The sequence below is a fragment of the Pseudophryne corroboree genome, chromosome 9 (assembly GCF_028390025.1).
Source record: "Pseudophryne corroboree isolate aPseCor3 chromosome 9, aPseCor3.hap2, whole genome shotgun sequence".
Classification (NCBI taxonomy): Eukaryota; Metazoa; Chordata; class Amphibia; order Anura; family Myobatrachidae; genus Pseudophryne; species Pseudophryne corroboree.
In genome coordinates, this window is record NC_086452.1 from 338,882,100 (window position 1) to 338,900,807 (window position 18,708).

The 18,708-nt window shown below is 46.4% G+C and overlaps 1 protein-coding gene across 6 annotated transcripts in view; it reads right to left on the reverse strand.

Annotated features, from left to right (window-relative positions):
• Positions 1–18,708, reverse strand: part of IQSEC1 (IQ motif and Sec7 domain ArfGEF 1) — a 578,820-nt gene that overhangs the window by 346,664 nt on the left and 213,448 nt on the right. The window contains exon 1 of one of the 6 annotated variants that reach the window (XM_063940596.1): positions 15,440–15,536. The exons of the other annotated variants lie outside the window; for them this stretch is intronic. Coding sequence (XP_063796666.1) covers positions 15,440–15,507 — 68 coding nt within the window. The 5' untranslated portion in view covers positions 15,508–15,536. Of the gene's footprint in view, positions 1–15,439; positions 15,537–18,708 lie in introns of those variants that run through there. 6 annotated transcript variants of the gene reach the window in all.

Consider the following 18,708-nt stretch of genomic DNA (forward strand, 5'->3'; position numbering starts at 1 on the left):
GTGGAGCTACAATGATGCAAGACATTACCCTACCTACTTTTCCTACATGGGCGGGAGTGAGCGAGGGGGAGTGGGGTAAGCAGTTGGTGAATGGGGGATGCAGGCTGGGGTGAGCGAGATGCGGGAGACTTTACCACTTTTCCGGGCAGCCAGGAGCGCCACACGATTTTCTGAAACCTCCTGGCAGTTCCAGGAGAGTAGGCAAAATCACTGCTAAAATAAGAATTTACTTACCGATAATTCTATTTCTCGGAGTCCGTAGTGGATGCTGGGGTTCCTGAAAGGACCATGGGGAATAGCGGCTCCGCAGGAGACAGGGCACAAAAAGTAAAGCTTTAGGATCAGGTGGTGTGCACTGGCTCCTCCCCCTATGACCCTCCTCCAAGCCTCAGTTAGGATACTGTGCCCGGACGAGCGTACACAATAAGGAAGGATTTTGAATCCCGGGTAAGACTCATACCAGCCACACCAATCACACTGTACAACCTGTGATCTGAACCCAGTTAACAGTATGATAACAGCGGAGCCTCTGAAAAGATGGCTCACAACAATAATAACCCGATTTTTGTAACTATGTACAAGTAATGCAGATAATCCGCACTTGGGATGGGCGCCCAGCATCCACTACGGACTCCGAGAAATAGAATTATCGGTAAGTAAATTCTTATTTTCTCTATCGTCCTAGTGGATGCTGGGGTTCCTGAAAGGACCATGGGGATTATACCAAAGCTCCCAAACGGACGGGAGAGTGCGGATGACTCTGCAGCACCGAATGAGAGAACTCCAGGTCCTCCTTAGCCAGGGTATCAAATTTGTAGGATTTTACAAACGTGTTTGCCCCTGACTAAATAGCCGCTCGGCAAAGTTGTAAAGCCGAGACCCCTCGGGCAGCCGCCCAAGATGAGCCCACCTTCCTTGTGGAATGGGCATTTACATATTTTGGCTGTGGCAGGCCTGCCACAGAATGTGCAAGCTGAATTGTATTACACATCCAACTAGCAATAGTCTGCTTAGAAGCAAGAGCACCCAGTTTGTTGGGTGCATACAGGATAACAGCAAGTCAGTTTTCCTGACTCCAGCCGTCCTGGAACCTATACTTTCAGGGCCCTGACAACATCCAGCAACTTGGAGTCCTCCAAGTCCCTAGTAGGCGCAAGGCACCACAATAAACTGGTTCAGGTGAAACACTGACACCACCTTAGGGAGAGAACTGGGGACGAGTCCGCAGCTCTGCCCTGTCCGAATGGACAAACAGATATGGGCTTTTTTGAGAAAAAACCCACCAATTTGACACTCGCCTGGCCCAGGCCAGGGCCAAGAGCATGGTCACTTTTCATGTGAGATGCTTCAAATCCACAGATTTGACTGGTTTTAAACCAATGTGATTTGAGGAATCCCAGAACTACGTTAAGATCCCACAGTGCCACTGGAGGCACAAAAGGGGGTTGTATATGCAATACTCCCTTGACAAACTTCTGGACTTCAGGAACTGAAGCCAATTCTTTCTGGAAGAAAATCGACAGGGCCGAAATTTGAACCTTAATGGGCCCCAATTTGAGGCCCATAGACACTCCTGTTTGCAGGAAATGCAGGAATCGACCGAGTTGAAATTTCTTCGTGGGGCCTTCCTGGCTCACACCACGCAACATATTTTCGCCACATGTGGTGATAATGTTGTGCGGTCACCTCCTTCCTGGCTTTGACCAGGGTAGGAATGACCTCTTCCGGAATGCCTTTTTCCCTTAGGATCCGGCGTTCCACCGCCATGCCGTCAAACGCAGCTGCGGTAAGTCTTGGAACAGACATGGTACTTGCTGAAGCAAGTCCCTTCTTAGCGGCAGAGGCCATAAGTCCTCTGTGAGCATCTCTTGAAGTTCCGGGTACCAAGTCCTTCTTGGCCAATCCGGAGCCATGAGTATAGTTCTTACTCCTCTACGTCTTATAATTCTCAGTACCTTAGGTATGAGAAGCAGAGGAGGGAACACATACACCGACTGGTACACCCACGGTGTTACCAGAACGTCCACAGCTATTGCCTGAGGGTCTCTTGACCTGGCGCAATACCTGTCCCGTTTTTTGTTCAGACGGGACGCCATCATGTCCACCTTTGGTATTTCCCAACGGTGCACAATCATGTGGAAAAACTTCCCGATGAAGTTTCCACTCTCCCGGGTGGAGGTCGTGCCTGCTGAGGAAGTCTGCTTCCCAGTTTCCACTCCCGGAATGAAACACTGCTGACAGTGCTATCACATGATTTTCCGCCCAGCGAAAAGTCCTTGCAGTTTTTGCCATTGCCCTCCTGCTTCTTGTGCCGCCCTGTCTGTTTACGTGGGCGACTGCCGTGATGTTTTTCCCACTGGATCAATACCGGCTGACCTTGAAGCAGAGGTCTTGCTAAGCTTAGAGCATTATAAATTTACCCTTAGCTCCAGTATATTTATGTGGAGAAAAGTCTCCAGACTTGATCACACTCCCTGGAAATTTTTTCCTTGTGTGACTGCTCCCCAGCCTCTCGGGCTGGCCTCCGTGGTCACCAGCATCCAATCCTGAATGCCGAATCTGCGGCCCTCTAGAAGATGAGCACTCTGTAACCACCACAGGAGAGACACCCTTGTCCTTGGATATAGGGTTATCCGCTGATGCATCTGAAGATGCGATCCGGACCATTTGTCCAGCAGATCCCACTGAAAAGTTCTTGCGTGAAATCTGCCGAATGGAATTGCTTCGTAGGAAGCCACCATTTTTACCAGGACCCTTGTGCAATGATGCACTGACACTTTTCCTGGTTTTAGGAGGTTCTTGACTAGCTCGGATAACTCCCTGGCTTTCTCTTCCGGGAGAAACACCTTTTTCTGGACTGTGTCCAGAATCATCCCTAGGCACAGCAGACGTGTCGTCAGGATCAGCTGCGATTTTGGAATATTTAGAATCCATCCGTGCTGTTGTAGCAGTATCCGAGATAGTGCTACTCCGACCTCCAACTGTTCCCTGGACTTTGCCCTTATCAGGAGATCGTCCAAGTAAGGGGTAATTAAGACGCCTTTTCTTCGAAGAAGAATCATCATTTCGGCCATTACCTTGGTAAAGACCCGGGGTGCCGTGGACAATCCAAACGGCAGCGTCTGAAACTGACAGTGACAGTTCTATACCACGAACCTGAGGTACCCTTAGTGAGAAGGGCAAATTTGGGACATGGAGGTAAGCATCCCTGATGTCCCGGGACACTATATAGTCCCCTTCTTCCTGGTTCGTTATCACTGCTCTGAGTGACTCCATCTTGATTTGAACCTTTGTAAGTGTTCAAATTTTTTTAGATTTAGAATAGGTCTCACCTAGCCTTCTGGCTTCAGTACCACAATATAGTGTGGAATAATACCCCTTTCCTTGTTGTAGGAGGGGTAATTTGATTATCACCTGCTGGGAATACAGCTTGTGAATTTTTTTCCATACTGCCTCCTTGTCGGAGGGATACCTTGGTAAATACTAGTACTAATGTCAGGCGCTATCAACAGTTATAAATAGTGTATAAATAAATAGATAATTCTCTTACAGTTCATACAATTTAAATAGCCGCAAACAAGGTGAAATGGCCTGTGGAAATGGCCAACACAATCACACCTGATTAAAACCAGGTGTAGCAAAAATAAAAAGAAATTTATTTAGAAGTAAAATAGTTTGGAGGTAGATCACCAGTTCACCATAGCTAGATTAACCAGTCTAATTGGTTCGAGTTCCGGACGAAATAAGACTTAATGTGATGTGATAAGATTGCCCCATATTTTATATGTATATATATTTTTTGGTGTGCAGGCAAGCATAATATATGCATTTTTGATAATGTATGCAATAAAGATTGTATTCGACTGAAGGATGAAATATTGATAGATAGAATAGGTGCTTGAGATTCTCCGTATAGTTGTATTGTTTATTGTTGATCTAATATCATCTCTGTATATGTATAAAAATGTAACATTCTATTAAGTAGCTACATAGCCTGGAGGTAGAGTCTTGGTTTACCATAGCTAGAGTACCCAGTTCGATTCCCGAATGGGCTATGACCCATATATATATATTTTTTATTTTATTTATTTTTCACTGTTTGTTTATTTATATATATATATATTTTTTCCCTATATATATATTTCTTTACCACCATGATTATGGTTTATGATGAATTTTTGAACAAAAATAGGGTACTCCATTATGCTTAGAGATAATATTCACGTAACTGTACATTCTTTTATTATTATCCTGTTATTTCTGAAAGATGTGTTTATAGACAGACGGGCAGATGAAAGGTTAATGTGAATTTTTTAACTAAGGAACAGGTGAGCTAAGAGGTGGATCAGGAGGTGGATCTTAGACAGGTGTTACTATTTTAGGTGTAGGATTACACCAATTGAATATGAGGCTGCTATATATAAAAAGGGCTTTATTGTCTAAAAGTCATTACTCTATGAGGAAGCTTCAATTAGAAGCGAAACGCGTCAGAGAAGGAGCCCTGTGTGACCTAACGGACAATTGACAGTAGGTCCTATTGATGCACAATACTGCCTGAGACCGATAAGCGGGAGACGGGAGGACGCTATATGCGGCGGCTTGAAGACGGGAGCGGAATCATCTAATCAGCGCCTGCAGTGCGCAAAGCTCCGGGAGCCGGATACGACCTCCATCCCCTAATGCGAAGTAAGGTGTGTGTGATAACCTGACACAGCAGAAGACGGAGTACACCATCCACGGACAGTGGTAACCGGGAGTTTCACATAGGTGCTGGCTGTGCACCAAACCCCAGGTGACATTTATCCTCTCCGTGCTGTTTGGAGATTTTCTCCATGTACAAAAGGACCGTTTACAACTGATATAGTGGTTCGGTTTACCCACTTGGTATACACCTAAACTCATTTCTACGAGCACAATTAATGGGACTGTTCCATGTTGAAAATACTAAATAAAGGACACTGTCAACGTATGAATACTGATTAGTCATACATGGTCACAATTAATTATATGATCCACCTCTTATGCTCATTAGTAAAGTTTAGTATTTATCTTTTTATGTGTATGCGCATACTTAATTATTCATTTTTATGTTTATAATTTATTATATGGATATTAAATCTATTTCAATCATTAATTAAGTGTCTTCAAGTCATGTTACCTTTAATTCAATAGCGCAAGAGGATACCTTGGTAAAGCAGACTTCAGGAGCCTGCGAGGGGGAAACGTTTCGACATTCCAATCTGTACCCCTGGGATACTACTTGTAGGATCCAGGGGTCCTGTACGGTCCCAGCGTCATGCTGAGAGCTTGGCAGAAGCGGTGGAAGGCTTCTGTTCCTGGGAATGGGCTGCCTGCTGCAGTCTTCTTCCCTTTCCTCTATCCCTGGGCAAATATGACTCTTATAGGGACGAAAGGACTGAGGCTGAAAAGACGGTGTCTTTTTCTGCAGAGATGTGACTTAGGGTAAAAACGGTGGATTTTCCAGCAGTTGCCGTGGCCACCAGGTCCGATGGACCGACCCCAAATAACTTCTCTTCCTTTATACGGCAATACACCTTTGTGCCGTTTGGAATCTGCATCACCTGACCACTGTCGTGTCCATAAACATCTTCTGGCAGATATGGACATCGCACTTACTCTTGATGCCAGAGTGCAAATATCCCTCTGTGCATCTCGCATATATAGAAATGCATCCTTTAAATGCTCTATAGTCAATAAAATACTGTCCCTGTCAAGGGTATCAATATTTTTAGTCAGGGAATCCGACCAAGCCACCCCAGCTCTGCACATCCAGGCTGAGGCGATCGCTGGTCGCAGTATAACACCAGTATGTGTGTATATACTTTTATATGATATTTTCCAGCCTCCTGTCAGCTGGCTCCTTGAGGACGGCCCTATCTATAGACGGTACCGCCACTTGTTTTGATAAGCGTGTGAGCGCCTTATCCACCCTAAGGGGTGTTTCCCAACGCGCCCTAACTTCTGGCGGGAAAGGGTATACCGCCAATAATTTTCTATCGGGGGGAACCCACGCATCATCACACACTTCATTTAATTTATCTGATTCAGGAAAAACTACAGGTAGTTTTTTCACATCCCACATAATACCCTCTTTTGTGGTACTTGTAGTATCAGAAATATGTAACACCTCCTTCATTGCCCTTAACGTGTGGCCCTAATAAGGAATACGTTTGTTTATTCACCGTCGACACTGGATTCAGTGTCCGTGTCTGTGTCTGTGTCGACCGACTAAGGTAAACGGGCGTTTTAAAACCCCTGACGGTGTTTTTGAGACGTCTGGACCGGTACTAATTGTTTGTCGGCCGTCTCATGTCGTCAACCGGCCTTGCAGCGTGTTGACATTATCACGTAATTCCCTAAATAAGCCATCCATTCCGGTGTCGACTCCCTAGAGAGTGACATCACCATTACAGGCAATTGCTCCGCCTCCTCACCAACATCGTCCTCATACATGTCGACACACACGTACCGACACACAGCACACACACAGGGAATGCTCTGATAGAGGACAGGACCCACTAGCCCTTTGGAGAGACAGAGGGAGAGTTTGCCAGCACACACCAAAAAACGCTATAATTATATAGGGACAACCTTATATAAGTGTTTTCCCTTATAGCATCTTTTTATATATTTCTAACGCCAAATTAGTGCCCCCCCTCTCTGTTTTAACCCTGTTTCTGACTCTGTAGTGCAGTGCAGGGGAGAGCCTGGGAGCCTTCCCTCCAGCCTTTCTGTGAGGGAAAATGGCGCTGTGTGCTGAGGAGATAGGCCCCGCCCCTTTTTCGGCGGGCTCGTCTCCCGCTCTTCAACGGATTCTGGCAGGGGTTAAATATCTCCATATAGCCCCCGGAGGCTATATGTGAGGTATTTTTTGCCAAAAAATAGGTTTACATTGCCTCCCAGGGCGCCCCCCTCCCAGCGCCCTGCACCCTCAGTGACTGCCGTGTGAAGTGTGCTGAGAGCAATGGCGCACAGCTGCAGTGCTGTGCGCTACCTTAAGAAGACTGAGGAGTCTTCTGCCGCCGATTCTGGACCTTCTTCTCTTTTCAGCATCTGCAAGGGGGCCGGCGGCGAGGCTCCGGTGACCATCCAGGCTGTACCTGTGATCGTCCCTCTGGAGCTAATGTCCAGTAGCCAAAGAAGCCAATCCATCCTGCACGCAGGTGAGTTCACTTCTTCTCCCCTAAGTCCCTCGTTGCAGTGATCCTGTTGCCAGCAGGACTCACTGTAAAATAAAAAACCTAAGCTAAACTTTTCTAAGCAGCTCTTTAGGAGAGCCACCTAGATTGCACCCTTCTCGGCCGGGCACAAAAATCTAACTGAGGCTTGGAGGAGGGTCATAGGGGGAGGAGCCAGTGCACACCACCTGATCCTAAAGCTTTACTTTTTGTGCCCTGTCTCCTGCGGAGCCGCTATTCCCCATGGTCCTTTCAGGAACACCAGCATCCACTAGGACGATAGAGAAATAAAAGTTATACTCCTGATTATTCTATACACTACACACCATATATTGAAACCCTCCCATGATCTGGCCAAACACTGGGTGCTCTGACCAACCACATCCACAATAGGGCGAAGCCACACCCATTTTCAATAAGCCACTCTTCCTACAGTCCCGCCAGTATCTGGAATGTTGGAAGGTATGGATTCTGCAGAATTTCTATTTAACAACTGTATTTTTCACAATTTTGCCCTGAAAACTATCATCTCTTATTGTTATTATTACCAGATTAACCATACTGTACCTCCCAACTGTCCCGATACAGTGGGACAGACACGCTATTTGTACACTGTCCTGCTGCCCCACCTGCGGGCTGCGGTGTCCTGCAGGCAGGGGGGGAGGTTGGGGGAGCCTTTGATCACCTGGTGCTCTGCAAAGCAGCAGGTGATCTCTAAATAGATGGCTGGGGGCTTCCCAGCTGCTCACCCCTACCACTAAAGGCCACGCCACCTTCCCGGATGACGATCTGAGGTATCTAAAAGTTGGGAGGTATGGCTTAATAATGGGGAGGATGAAGCTGCAACTCCAGGCCTCCATATAAAAATAGGCCAATACCATGACAACATGATGATGACCAGCCGTCTAGCTGTCCACACAGTCAGCTATAAATCCTAAGAATTAAAATTAGCATAGCGGGTATACATGCCCACATAGCACTGGCTACACCCACACACTACTCATCACAGCTCCTCCCTTTCTCAGTGTAGACCCTTAAACATTTTCTGCCCCAGGCCTCTGGGACCTTTAATCTGACCCTGGGGGTGTTGTATCGCGGAAATTTGACAAACAGGATAGCTGTCTCAAAATGCAAATGTTCTGGTAAATGTTAAAAAGTGCTATATCTCCGCTAATGGCAGCAAGTAAAGATTACTCTACCAGGTTCTAGCCGGGATTAGATACTACACAGACGCGGCAGAAAATGTAGCTTACAAAGGCCAATGCTAGATGCAGCTAGTTACTGGGGTCAAGTTCCGGAAAGCTAAGATTTAAAAATTGCTGCAGTTATCCATGGTACTGTGCGATCTCCTGCTTTCACCTCTTATTAATTACTGTAGCCCAGATACTTATATTTAACTTAGACATGCAGAAACATCCATTACTGCTTGATTTCATTCAAATATAAACTTGTTACATAATCTGAGTATGGTAATACTTTCATAGGTACTGTATAGTACTATGATGTCAGTGTGCAATACTTTCATAGGTACGGTACTATGATGTCAGTGTGCAATACTTTCATAGGTACGGTACTATGATGTCAGTGTGCTCTGGCTGGGGATGAGGTGTTGCTCTCAGCAGTGCCGTAACTAGACTTTTTAGCGCTGTGTGCAAGAAGCAGCATCGGCGCCACCCCCATATTTAAAACAGGTCCAGAGCGCGCCGTTGGTGCGTGCCAAAAATATAGGGGAGTGGCTTCACGGGGAAGGGGCATGGCCACAAAATAATACCAATTCCTATTATGCAGCACAGTAGTCTCCATTATTCAAATTACGAAACACAGTAGTGCCACTTACACACATTACACCAGGTAGGGCCCTTTTTACACATTACGCTAGGTAGAGCCCCTGTCACACATTACTGCAGGTAGAGTCCCCTTTTACACATTACTACATGCAGAGCCCCCTTTTACACATTGCGGCAGGCAGAGCCCCCTTTTACACAGTATGGCAGGTAGAGTCCCCCTTTTTACACGTTACAGCAGCAGAGTCCCCCTTTTTACACATTATGGCAGCAGAGTCCCCCTTTTTACACCTTACAGCAGCAGAGTCCCCCTTTTTACACATTACAGCAGCAGAGTCCCCCTTTTTACACATTATGGCAGCAGAGTCCACCTTTTTACACCTTACAGCAGCAGAGTCCCCCTTTTTACACATTACAGCAGCAGAGTCCCCCTTTTTACACATTACAGCAGCAGAGTCCCCTCTTTACACGTTACTTACGTCAGCACAGTCCCCTCTTTTGTACACTTTACGGAAGCAGAGTCCCCCTTCTTAAACATTACGAGAGGCAGAGTCCCCTTTTTACACATTACAGCAGCAGAGTCCCCTTTTTAACATTATGGCAGCAGAGCCCCCTGTTTATACATTACAGCAGCAGAGTCCCCATTTTTACACATTATGGCAGCATGGTCCCCTTTTTACACATTACAGCAGCAGAGTCCCCATTTTTACACATTAAGGCAGCATCATCCCCTTTTTACACATTACAGCAGCAGAGTCCCCATTTTTACACTTTATGGCAGCATGGTCCCTTTTTACACATTACAGCAGCAGAGTCCCCATTTTTACACATTATGGCAGTATGGTCCCTTTTTACACATTACTGCAGCAGAGTCCCCATTTTTACACATTAAGGCAGCAGAGCCCGTGGGGCAGTGGGGGGGGGGGGGGGGGAGTTAGAGCGAGAATGAGAGTGTGTGTGTGTGTGTGTGTGTGAAAAGTTTGTGTTATACTTGTGACCTGGTGCCATCGATTAAAAAATGCATTAGCAGACCAATAGCAGTCGGATCCCCAGTCAGATCCTCCTCCCCCCAATCCGCCAGCCCAACTACCTGTTTTTGCTGGGCTGCCGCTCTGCCGCCACCATCTTCTCAAAGTATGCCGCTCGACCTGCGGCCAGAACAGAGATATTTTGTCAGCATGAGAGGAGGAGGGGGGATCCTCTCCTCCCCGCCCCTCCCCACCCCTGGCTCCTCCTGAGACCTGCAGCAGCCGCCGGGGACGAGAGATCGCGGTGTCAGATCAGCCTACTTTGAGAAGCTGGCGGCGGCACAACGGCAGCGGCAAGGCTGCCTTGCAGAGTGGGGGCCGGCGGGAGTGTCAGTGTACCAGCAGCCATGCGGGCAGATGGTGCATTTGCGCTGTGGACAAGGCACCATCGGCAACACCTAGTTACGGCCCTGGCTCTTAGCACAGTTTAACTATGGTCTATGCTGAGGAACTTTTGCACCTTCTACCGTTTATGATTGATCTGGATAAGGACTTTGCTTTTCCATTGGATTAAAAAAACAACAACCTGCAAGCTACCTCCTGTATTGAGTACTTCCAGCAATATATGGAAACCCCTTCAATTGCCTACGCAGACGAGTTTTAACAACTATCCTCTCGTGGAACTGTGGATGAGGTATATTCAGGGTATTACCAGCTGACTGTGCTTCATATTTTTATCTGTGGAGGAGCAGATTTCCATTTACCTAAGTCCGGGATCTCTAAAATAATGGTATAGTTCCTATCAGCAAATTTATTCTGACTATCTCAGAGCCATTCAGGAATAACTTATGTTTTCCTTCTTATATGTATTATCATTTATTGACTATTCAGTCATCACTACAGTTTTAGAACTGTTTTAATACTTTTCTTTATTAATAAATCTGATGATATTAATTAACTGATCCCATTGTTTTTATCAGTACTTTGGACAAACGACTCATAGCGCTGGTATTTTTCGCTTTATATACATTTATTTCTTGGGGTCTGACAAACCTCTTCCAGCAGCTGTGGCCATTTAGTGGGTTTATATCCTTATATATTTTTTTTCACTAACTATGGTTTGCGCTGCATTTCAGTGACAACTGCAACCTTTTACCATTTTAGATCAGTTCTTACATTCTATACTAACCTAATCCAGTGACTTTGGGCTTTCACAGGAATGTCAGATTTCAGAAAGCAGACACAGTGGGAGAGATGTACTAAGCAGTGAAAAGAGTAGAGAAGTGAGCTAGTGGAGTAGTTGCCCATTGCAACCAATCAGCATTGAAGTAACATTTAAAATTTGCATACTATAAAATTATACAGAGCAGCTGATTGGTTGCCATTGGCAACTTCTCCACTGGCTCACTTCTCCACTCTTTTCACCAGAGGCAGAACTCTGGGAGGCAACGGAGTCAACTGTCTTCGGGCTCCTGCTCTGAAGGGGGGCACTTCTCCTCCGGTTCTGTGTGTTCAGCGACATTAATCAATTAAGTTAATTGACAGCAGCCGGTATCTCTTCCGTAGCCGACTTCTCCACTAGTCACTACACCTTACAAATCACACCCTCTTTATTATAGATACACTGGAAGCAGACACCTTACTGATGAAGCTATTTGCTCCTATAAAGGAAACATGAGAATTCTAACTATATGAAGTTATTTCTCTGACAATTACAAGTAACTTCATATAGGTAGAATTCTCATACTTCCTATGCAAGAGCAAATATCTCCATCAGTAAGGTGCATGCTTCCAGTGTAATAGGTTGTCAGTTCTAATCCTGGATATGACACTTGCAAATTAATTGTCAGAGAAATAATCAGCATTGGGAGTGACTGAGCAGATCTATATCTAGGGGTAAATTTACTAAGATTCGTAATTTCCGAAAAAAGGTCAAAGTTCAATCACGAATGACATCGACAGTGTAAAACTGCAACTTTTTGAATTGATTACGATGGATTTACTAAGCTGTCGTATTCGGGTTTTTCTTTTCTTCCGATGTCGATGTCATTCGTGGTTTTTTACCTATTTTTACGGCAGTGATTAGCAAAACACTGCCGACTTTTTTTACAATCAATCTCGGCCGGATCTGTGTGATCCGTGCTGGGGTTTTTTTTTTTTTTAATTAAACACTGTAAAATAATAAAAAAAAATGCGTGGGGTCCCCCCTCCTAAGCATAACCAGCCTCGGGCTCTTTGAGCCGATCCTGGTTGCAAAAATATGGGGAAAAAAATGACAGGGGTTCCCCCATATTTAAGCAACCAGCATCGGGCTCTGCGCCTGGTCCTGGTCCCAAAAATACGGGGGACAAAAAGAGTAGGGGTCCCCCGTATTTTTAAAACCAGCACCGGGCTCCACTAGTTGGACAGATAATGCCACAGCCGGGGGTCACTTTTATATAGTGCCCTGCGGCCGTGGCATCAAAAATCCAACTAGTCACCCCTGGCCGGGGTACCCTGGGGGAGTGGGGACCCCTTCAATCAAGGGGTCCCCCCCCCCCAGCCACCCAAGGGCCAGGGGTGAAGCCCGAGGCTGTCCCCCCCCATCCAATGGGCTGCGGATGGGGAGGCTGATAGCCTTTGTTGTAAAAGAAAAGATATTGTTTTTAGTAGCAGTACTACAAGGCCCAGCAAGCCTCCCCCGCATGCTGGTACTTGGAGAACCACAAGTACCAGCATGCGACGGAAAAACGGGCCCGCTGGTACCTGTAGTACTACTACTAAAAAAATACCCAAAAAAAAGACAAGACACACACACCGTGAAAGTAAAGATTTATTACATACATCCACACAAACATACATACATACTTACCTTATGTTCACACGCAGGTCGGTCCTCTTCTCCAGTAGAATCCAAGGGGTACCTGTTGAAGAAATTATACTCACGAGATCCAGGGGTCCAGGCTCCTCGGGAAATCCAGGGGTAATCCACGTACTTGCATAAAATAAGAAAACGGAAAGCCGAGCCACGAACTGAAAGGGGCCCCATGTTTTCACATGGGACTCCTTTCCACGAATGCCAGAAACCCACTCTGACTGATGTCTAAGTGGGTTTCTTCAGCCAATCAGGGAGTGCCACGTTGTAGCACTCTCCTGATCGGCTGTGTGCTCTTGTCCTCACTGACAGGCAGCACACGGCAGTGTTACAATGTAGCGCCTATGCGCTACATTGTAACCAATGATGGGAACTTTCTGCCCTGCGGTTGACCTAAAGTGACGTCACCGCTGAGCTGAAAGTTCCCATCATTGGTTACAATGTAGCGCATAGGCGCTACATTGTAACACTGCCGTGTGCTGCCTGTCAGTGAGGACAAGAGCACACAGCCGATCAGGAGAGTGCTACAACGTGGCACTCCCTGATTGGCTGAAGAAACCCACTTAGACAGACGTCAAAGTGGGTTTCTGGCATTCGTGGAAAGGTGACCCATGTGCAAACATGGGTCCCCTTTCAGTTCGTGGTCGGGACACCGTTTTTTTTTTTTTTTTTCAAGTACGTGGATTAACCCTGGATTTGCCGAGGAGCCTGGACCCCTGGATCTCGTGAGTATAATTTCTTCAACAGGTACCCCTTGGATTCTACTGGAGAAGAGGACCGACCTGCGTGGGAACTTAAGGTAAGTATGTATGTATGTGTGTATGTATGTAATAAAATTATACTTTCACGGTGTGTGTGTCTTGTCTTTTTTTGGGTATTTTTTTAATAGTAGTACTACAGGTACCAGCGGGCCCGTTTTTCCGTCGCATGCTGGTACTTGTGGTTCTCCAAGTACCAGCATGCGGGGGAGGCTTGCTGGGCCTTGTAGTACTGCTACTAAAAACAATATCTTTTCTTTTACAACAAAGGCTATCAGCCTCCCCATCCGCAGCCCATTGGATGGGGGGGGACAGCCTCGGGCTTCACCCCTGGCCCTTGGGTGGCTGGGGGGGGGGGGACCCCTTGATTGAAGGGGTCCCCACTCCCCCAGGGTACCCCGGCCAGGGGTGACTAGTTGGATTTTTGATGCCACGGCCGCAGGGCACTATATAAAAGTGACCCCCGGCTGTGGCATTATCTGTCCAGCTAGTGGAGCCCGGTGCTGGTTTTAAAAATACGGGGGACCCCTACTCTTTTTGTCCCCCGTATTTTTGGGACCAGGACCAGGCGCAGAGCCCGATGCTGGTTGCTTAAATATGGGGGAACCCCTGTCATTTTTTTTCCCATATTTCTGCAACCAGGATCGGCTCAAAGAGCCCGAGGCTGGTTATGCTTAGGAGGGGGGACCCCACGCAATTTTTTTTTGAAAAAATAAGCACTTTCCCACCCCTTCCCACTGATATACATGCACGGATCTCATGGATCCGTGCATGCCTATCCAATCACGAATAAAAAAAAAAGGTCTGTTTTTTTTTAGCACTTTTTTACGAGTTGTAATTTTTCACGGCAGTGTTTTGTGTTTTTTTGCTTTGCACTTCTTAGTAAATGACCGAGATTCATACTTAAACAGCCGCGTTTTGACCGATGGTGTATTCATTCGTAATTTTTTACCTGAACTTGGAAAAAATTACGAATGCCCTCATCACTGCCGTGATTAGTGCTTAGTAAATTACCGAGATGACACTTTGATGAAAAAACGCCATCTCGGTCAAAATCGGGAGCTTAGTAAATTTACCCCCTAGTGTGTGGCTGGACCCCTGCAAAGATCTGCCTAGTTGCAACGGTTTTGTAGTAGCTTCATATAGTTAGAATCTGCAGGCTTGATATATATATATATATATATATATAGGGGGGGTCACTAATATTTTTCTTGCCTCCGGGCAAATGGGACAAACTTACGCCACTGCTTTTCACTATTTATTACATGTCCCCCAGTATAACAACAACATTGCTGAGTAAACAGACTTGTAATAAATACAAGGCAGAATATTTACCTGTATACTATAGATGTTCTTATAATATAATAAAAGAGTTAAGCACAGTAGAAGGAGATAACGATATAGTTGGCTGAAGTATACAGTACATTTCAGAAATGGCTGGGATGCAGTAATAAGCTGTCAGCGTGTCTGAACAAATCATTGTCACCAAGACTCCACTGGCTGCACAGATACTTGTTTGGAGTTATTACTATTGCGTCTATACAGTACATTAACAAATCCAACAGAATGCAGCAAAGGAAAGGACAGACTGAAAAATGATTCCTACAACGTTATATAAACATTCCATTTAGTTTATGTGTTGATGTAAACATTCTTGATGGATTGCCACCTAATCTTGTCATTTATCTTCTCTTGCAACAAATACACAATTAAAGACTCAGAAACTGTACATTCAGTCAGTGGCACATTTACAATAAGCACATGCACATCCAACACTTAATGAATGGAGAACATAACTGCAGGGACATCACACTATACTGCTACAAATGTTATCAGAATAAGAATCACTGTTCTCAATCATAAGATATGATCCTACCTTATCGTTCTGACAGAAAGGCAATATTTCCACATTAAGTTCCACATTGCTTTGCCATCTCCCTTCATGACTGCTTGGAAAGTGCTTTACTATACACCTACAGTACACAACTGAACTGTGAGTTGACACAAGACCAGATTAGTCCAGGACACACGTAGATACAGTGGATTTCATAGCGCTTAAACTTTCAGAAATCCCCAGACTTCTGGGACCATAACTCCAAACCACTCTCATGTTACCGCTCCATGGTTTACAGGAATCTGTGTTACGATGAATATTATGCACATTTTCCGAGGAAGGAAAAAACAGATTGCAACCTCAAAATTACTAGTTTGGGTTTTTTCTTCTAGTCAACAAGCTTTCCACCAAAGTCTCTCTCCAGAATTGCATACACTCACATACTGCAAGTGAAATCATCTGCTTAAGGCTGCTCAAGACTCCAGCTGTCTGCAAACTATCTGACTTGACGGCTGTGTAATAAACTCTTTCCCAGGCCAAACGCTCTAATGAATCATTTTCCAATAAGCAAACAAGGAGCGTGTAACTTAAATGAACCAGGGAAATGTGAGGCTATGTTTGTGTGTGCTAGACACAAGATATCTGTTGTTAGTACAAGAAAATGAAGTTTAATCAAGAGCACACTAGCGCATTTCGGAAATGGAAAATCAATGAAAAACAACATTCACTTGCCGGCAAACAATTCATAGCCGAAAAAGTTGACCATATCATCTTATTATTCAGTACACTTTACTGTTAATGTTGTTACACTTTCTAGAGCAACAACATTCTGGAGTGCTGTCTGTAATGGATAAACATCTAATATTAAAACATATATTAATACAGCTTTCACACCAAAATCCTGGGTACAGCCTGTATCACTCATCAACAGTGGCGTAACTAGAAATGTTTCTCCCCCAAGCGAAAAAATCCTTTGGCGCCCCCCCCCCCCCCCCCCCATAATTGGCAATAGTGCAGGGACAAACATGCGCGCGCCGCCAAAAAGAGGGTGTGGCTTCATTTAAATGGGCGTGGCTTCGCATAAAGGGGCTTGGCATTGCAGGAAAAGACTACCTTATACCCCAGTTTTGCAACCTGCACGCCCAGACGTTAGCCACCACAGGAAAGAAAAATAATCCTGATTCATGCCCCTTACATTATTTGTCATTTTTCCTCCTTATAGTAATGCCCAGTATACATTATGCCACATACTGCAAAGGCCCTCAGACATTATGCCACACACAATAATGCACATGACACAATATGCACACACTGTAATGCCCCAGACACATTATGCCACACACCGTAATGCCTGTGACACATTATGACAGGAATCGCAATGCCCGTTATACATTATGCTACACACTGCAATGCCCCTGATACATTATAGCACATACAATGTCTGTGACACAGTATGACACACACCACAATGATCCTGACACATTATACCACATACCACAATGCCCGTGATATAGTATACAACACACCGTAATGCCTGACACATTATGACACACACCGCAATGTCCGTGATACATTATGCCACACACCGTAATGCCCATTACACATTAAGTTCTACAGTAAGGCTTCTAATTACTTTTAAATTACCTGCTCGTTGCCAGGGGTTTCATGCTCTTGGTTCCATGCACGGTGCCAGGGATTTTCATGCTCAGGGTGTCATGCTCATTGCCAGGGGTTTCATGCACTGGGTGTCATGCTCGTTGCTAGGGGGTAGTGCTTGTTGCTAGGGCCGTGCTCCCAGTGCCACATATGCCCCCAGTGCCAGATATTCCCGCACAGTGCCAGGTATATGCCCCCAGTGCCAAATATACCCCCACCCCCAGTGCCACATATGCCCCCAGTGCCAGATATTCCCCCATAGTGCCAGATATTCCCCCACAGTGCCACATATGCCCCCTCAGTGCTTGCTCCCCCCAGTGGCAGATATTCCCCCACAGTGCCAGGTATATGCCCCCAGTGCCAGATATTCACCCACAGTGCCACATATGCCCCCTCAGTGCCTGCTCCCCTCAGTGCCAGATATTCCCCCACAGTGCCAGGTATATGCCCCCAGTGCCAGATATTCACCCACAGTGCCACATATGCCCCCTCAGTGCCTGCTCCCCCCAGTGGCAGATATTCCCCCACAGTGCCAGGTATATGCCCCCAGTGCCAGATATTCACCCACAGTGCCACATATGCCCCCTCAGTGCCTGCTCCCCTCAGTGCCAGATATTCCCCCACAGTGCCAGGTATATGCTCCCAGTGCCAGATATTCACCCACAGTGCCACATATGCCCCCTCAGTGCCAGATATTCCCCCACAGTGCCAGGTATATGCCCCCAGTGCCAGATATTCACCCACAGTGCCACATATGCCCCCTCAGTGCCTGCTCCCCTCAGTGCCAGATATTCCCCCACAGTGCCAGGTATATGCCCCCAGTGCCAGATATTCACCCACAGTGCCACATATGCCCCCCCCCCACTCCTTGTGTTGGAGGGACACGGAGGGCACCGCGCGCGCCTCTCCCGTGTCCCTCCTGGCTCTCCGGCGGGTCTAATAAGGAAGTGCCGGTTCGTGAGCCAATCAGAGCTCACGAACGGCACTTCCTTTATTAGACCGGCCGGAGAGCCAGGAGGGACACGGGAGAGGCGCGCGCGGTGCCCTCCGTGTCCCTCCAACACAGCAGAGGAGGGAGAGGAGACCGCAGATTGACATGCGGATGCTCGTCCGCATGTCAATCTGTGCTAAGTCAGTGGCGCCCCCGCAGCCCCTCGCCCCCAAGCCACCGCGAGGACTGCGGGGGCAGTAGTTGCGCCACTGCTCATCAAGTTGCATCACACCAGCTTGAAACCAATTTACACAGCAGGCTGAGCCTAGGTTTTTGCTGGGACTTCTCCTCTACCGGCGCTTGGCGATGACATCATCTCTGAGTGCCAGTGTGCCGTCTCTCCATAGAGTGTCAACGGGACCTGGGTCACCCATTCACACTGCCCCTTAACCCAGGTCCCTCTCCGGACCAACCATGCTCGCTACCTGGGTTGGATTCCCAGGTTACTGGGCTCAGGTTATTTTTCAGGGACCATTTCACACTGAACTGCAACCCAGGTCAACCCAGCAATAACCATGTTTAATGCGGCAGTATGAAAAGGATTATAAGATAATATATCAAAAACATCTATCATTAATTAGAATTTATAGATAACCCATAAAACATTTGACTTATTATTGGCCCATGGCCCTAACTGTGTGGAGTTTGTATATTCTCCCTGTGC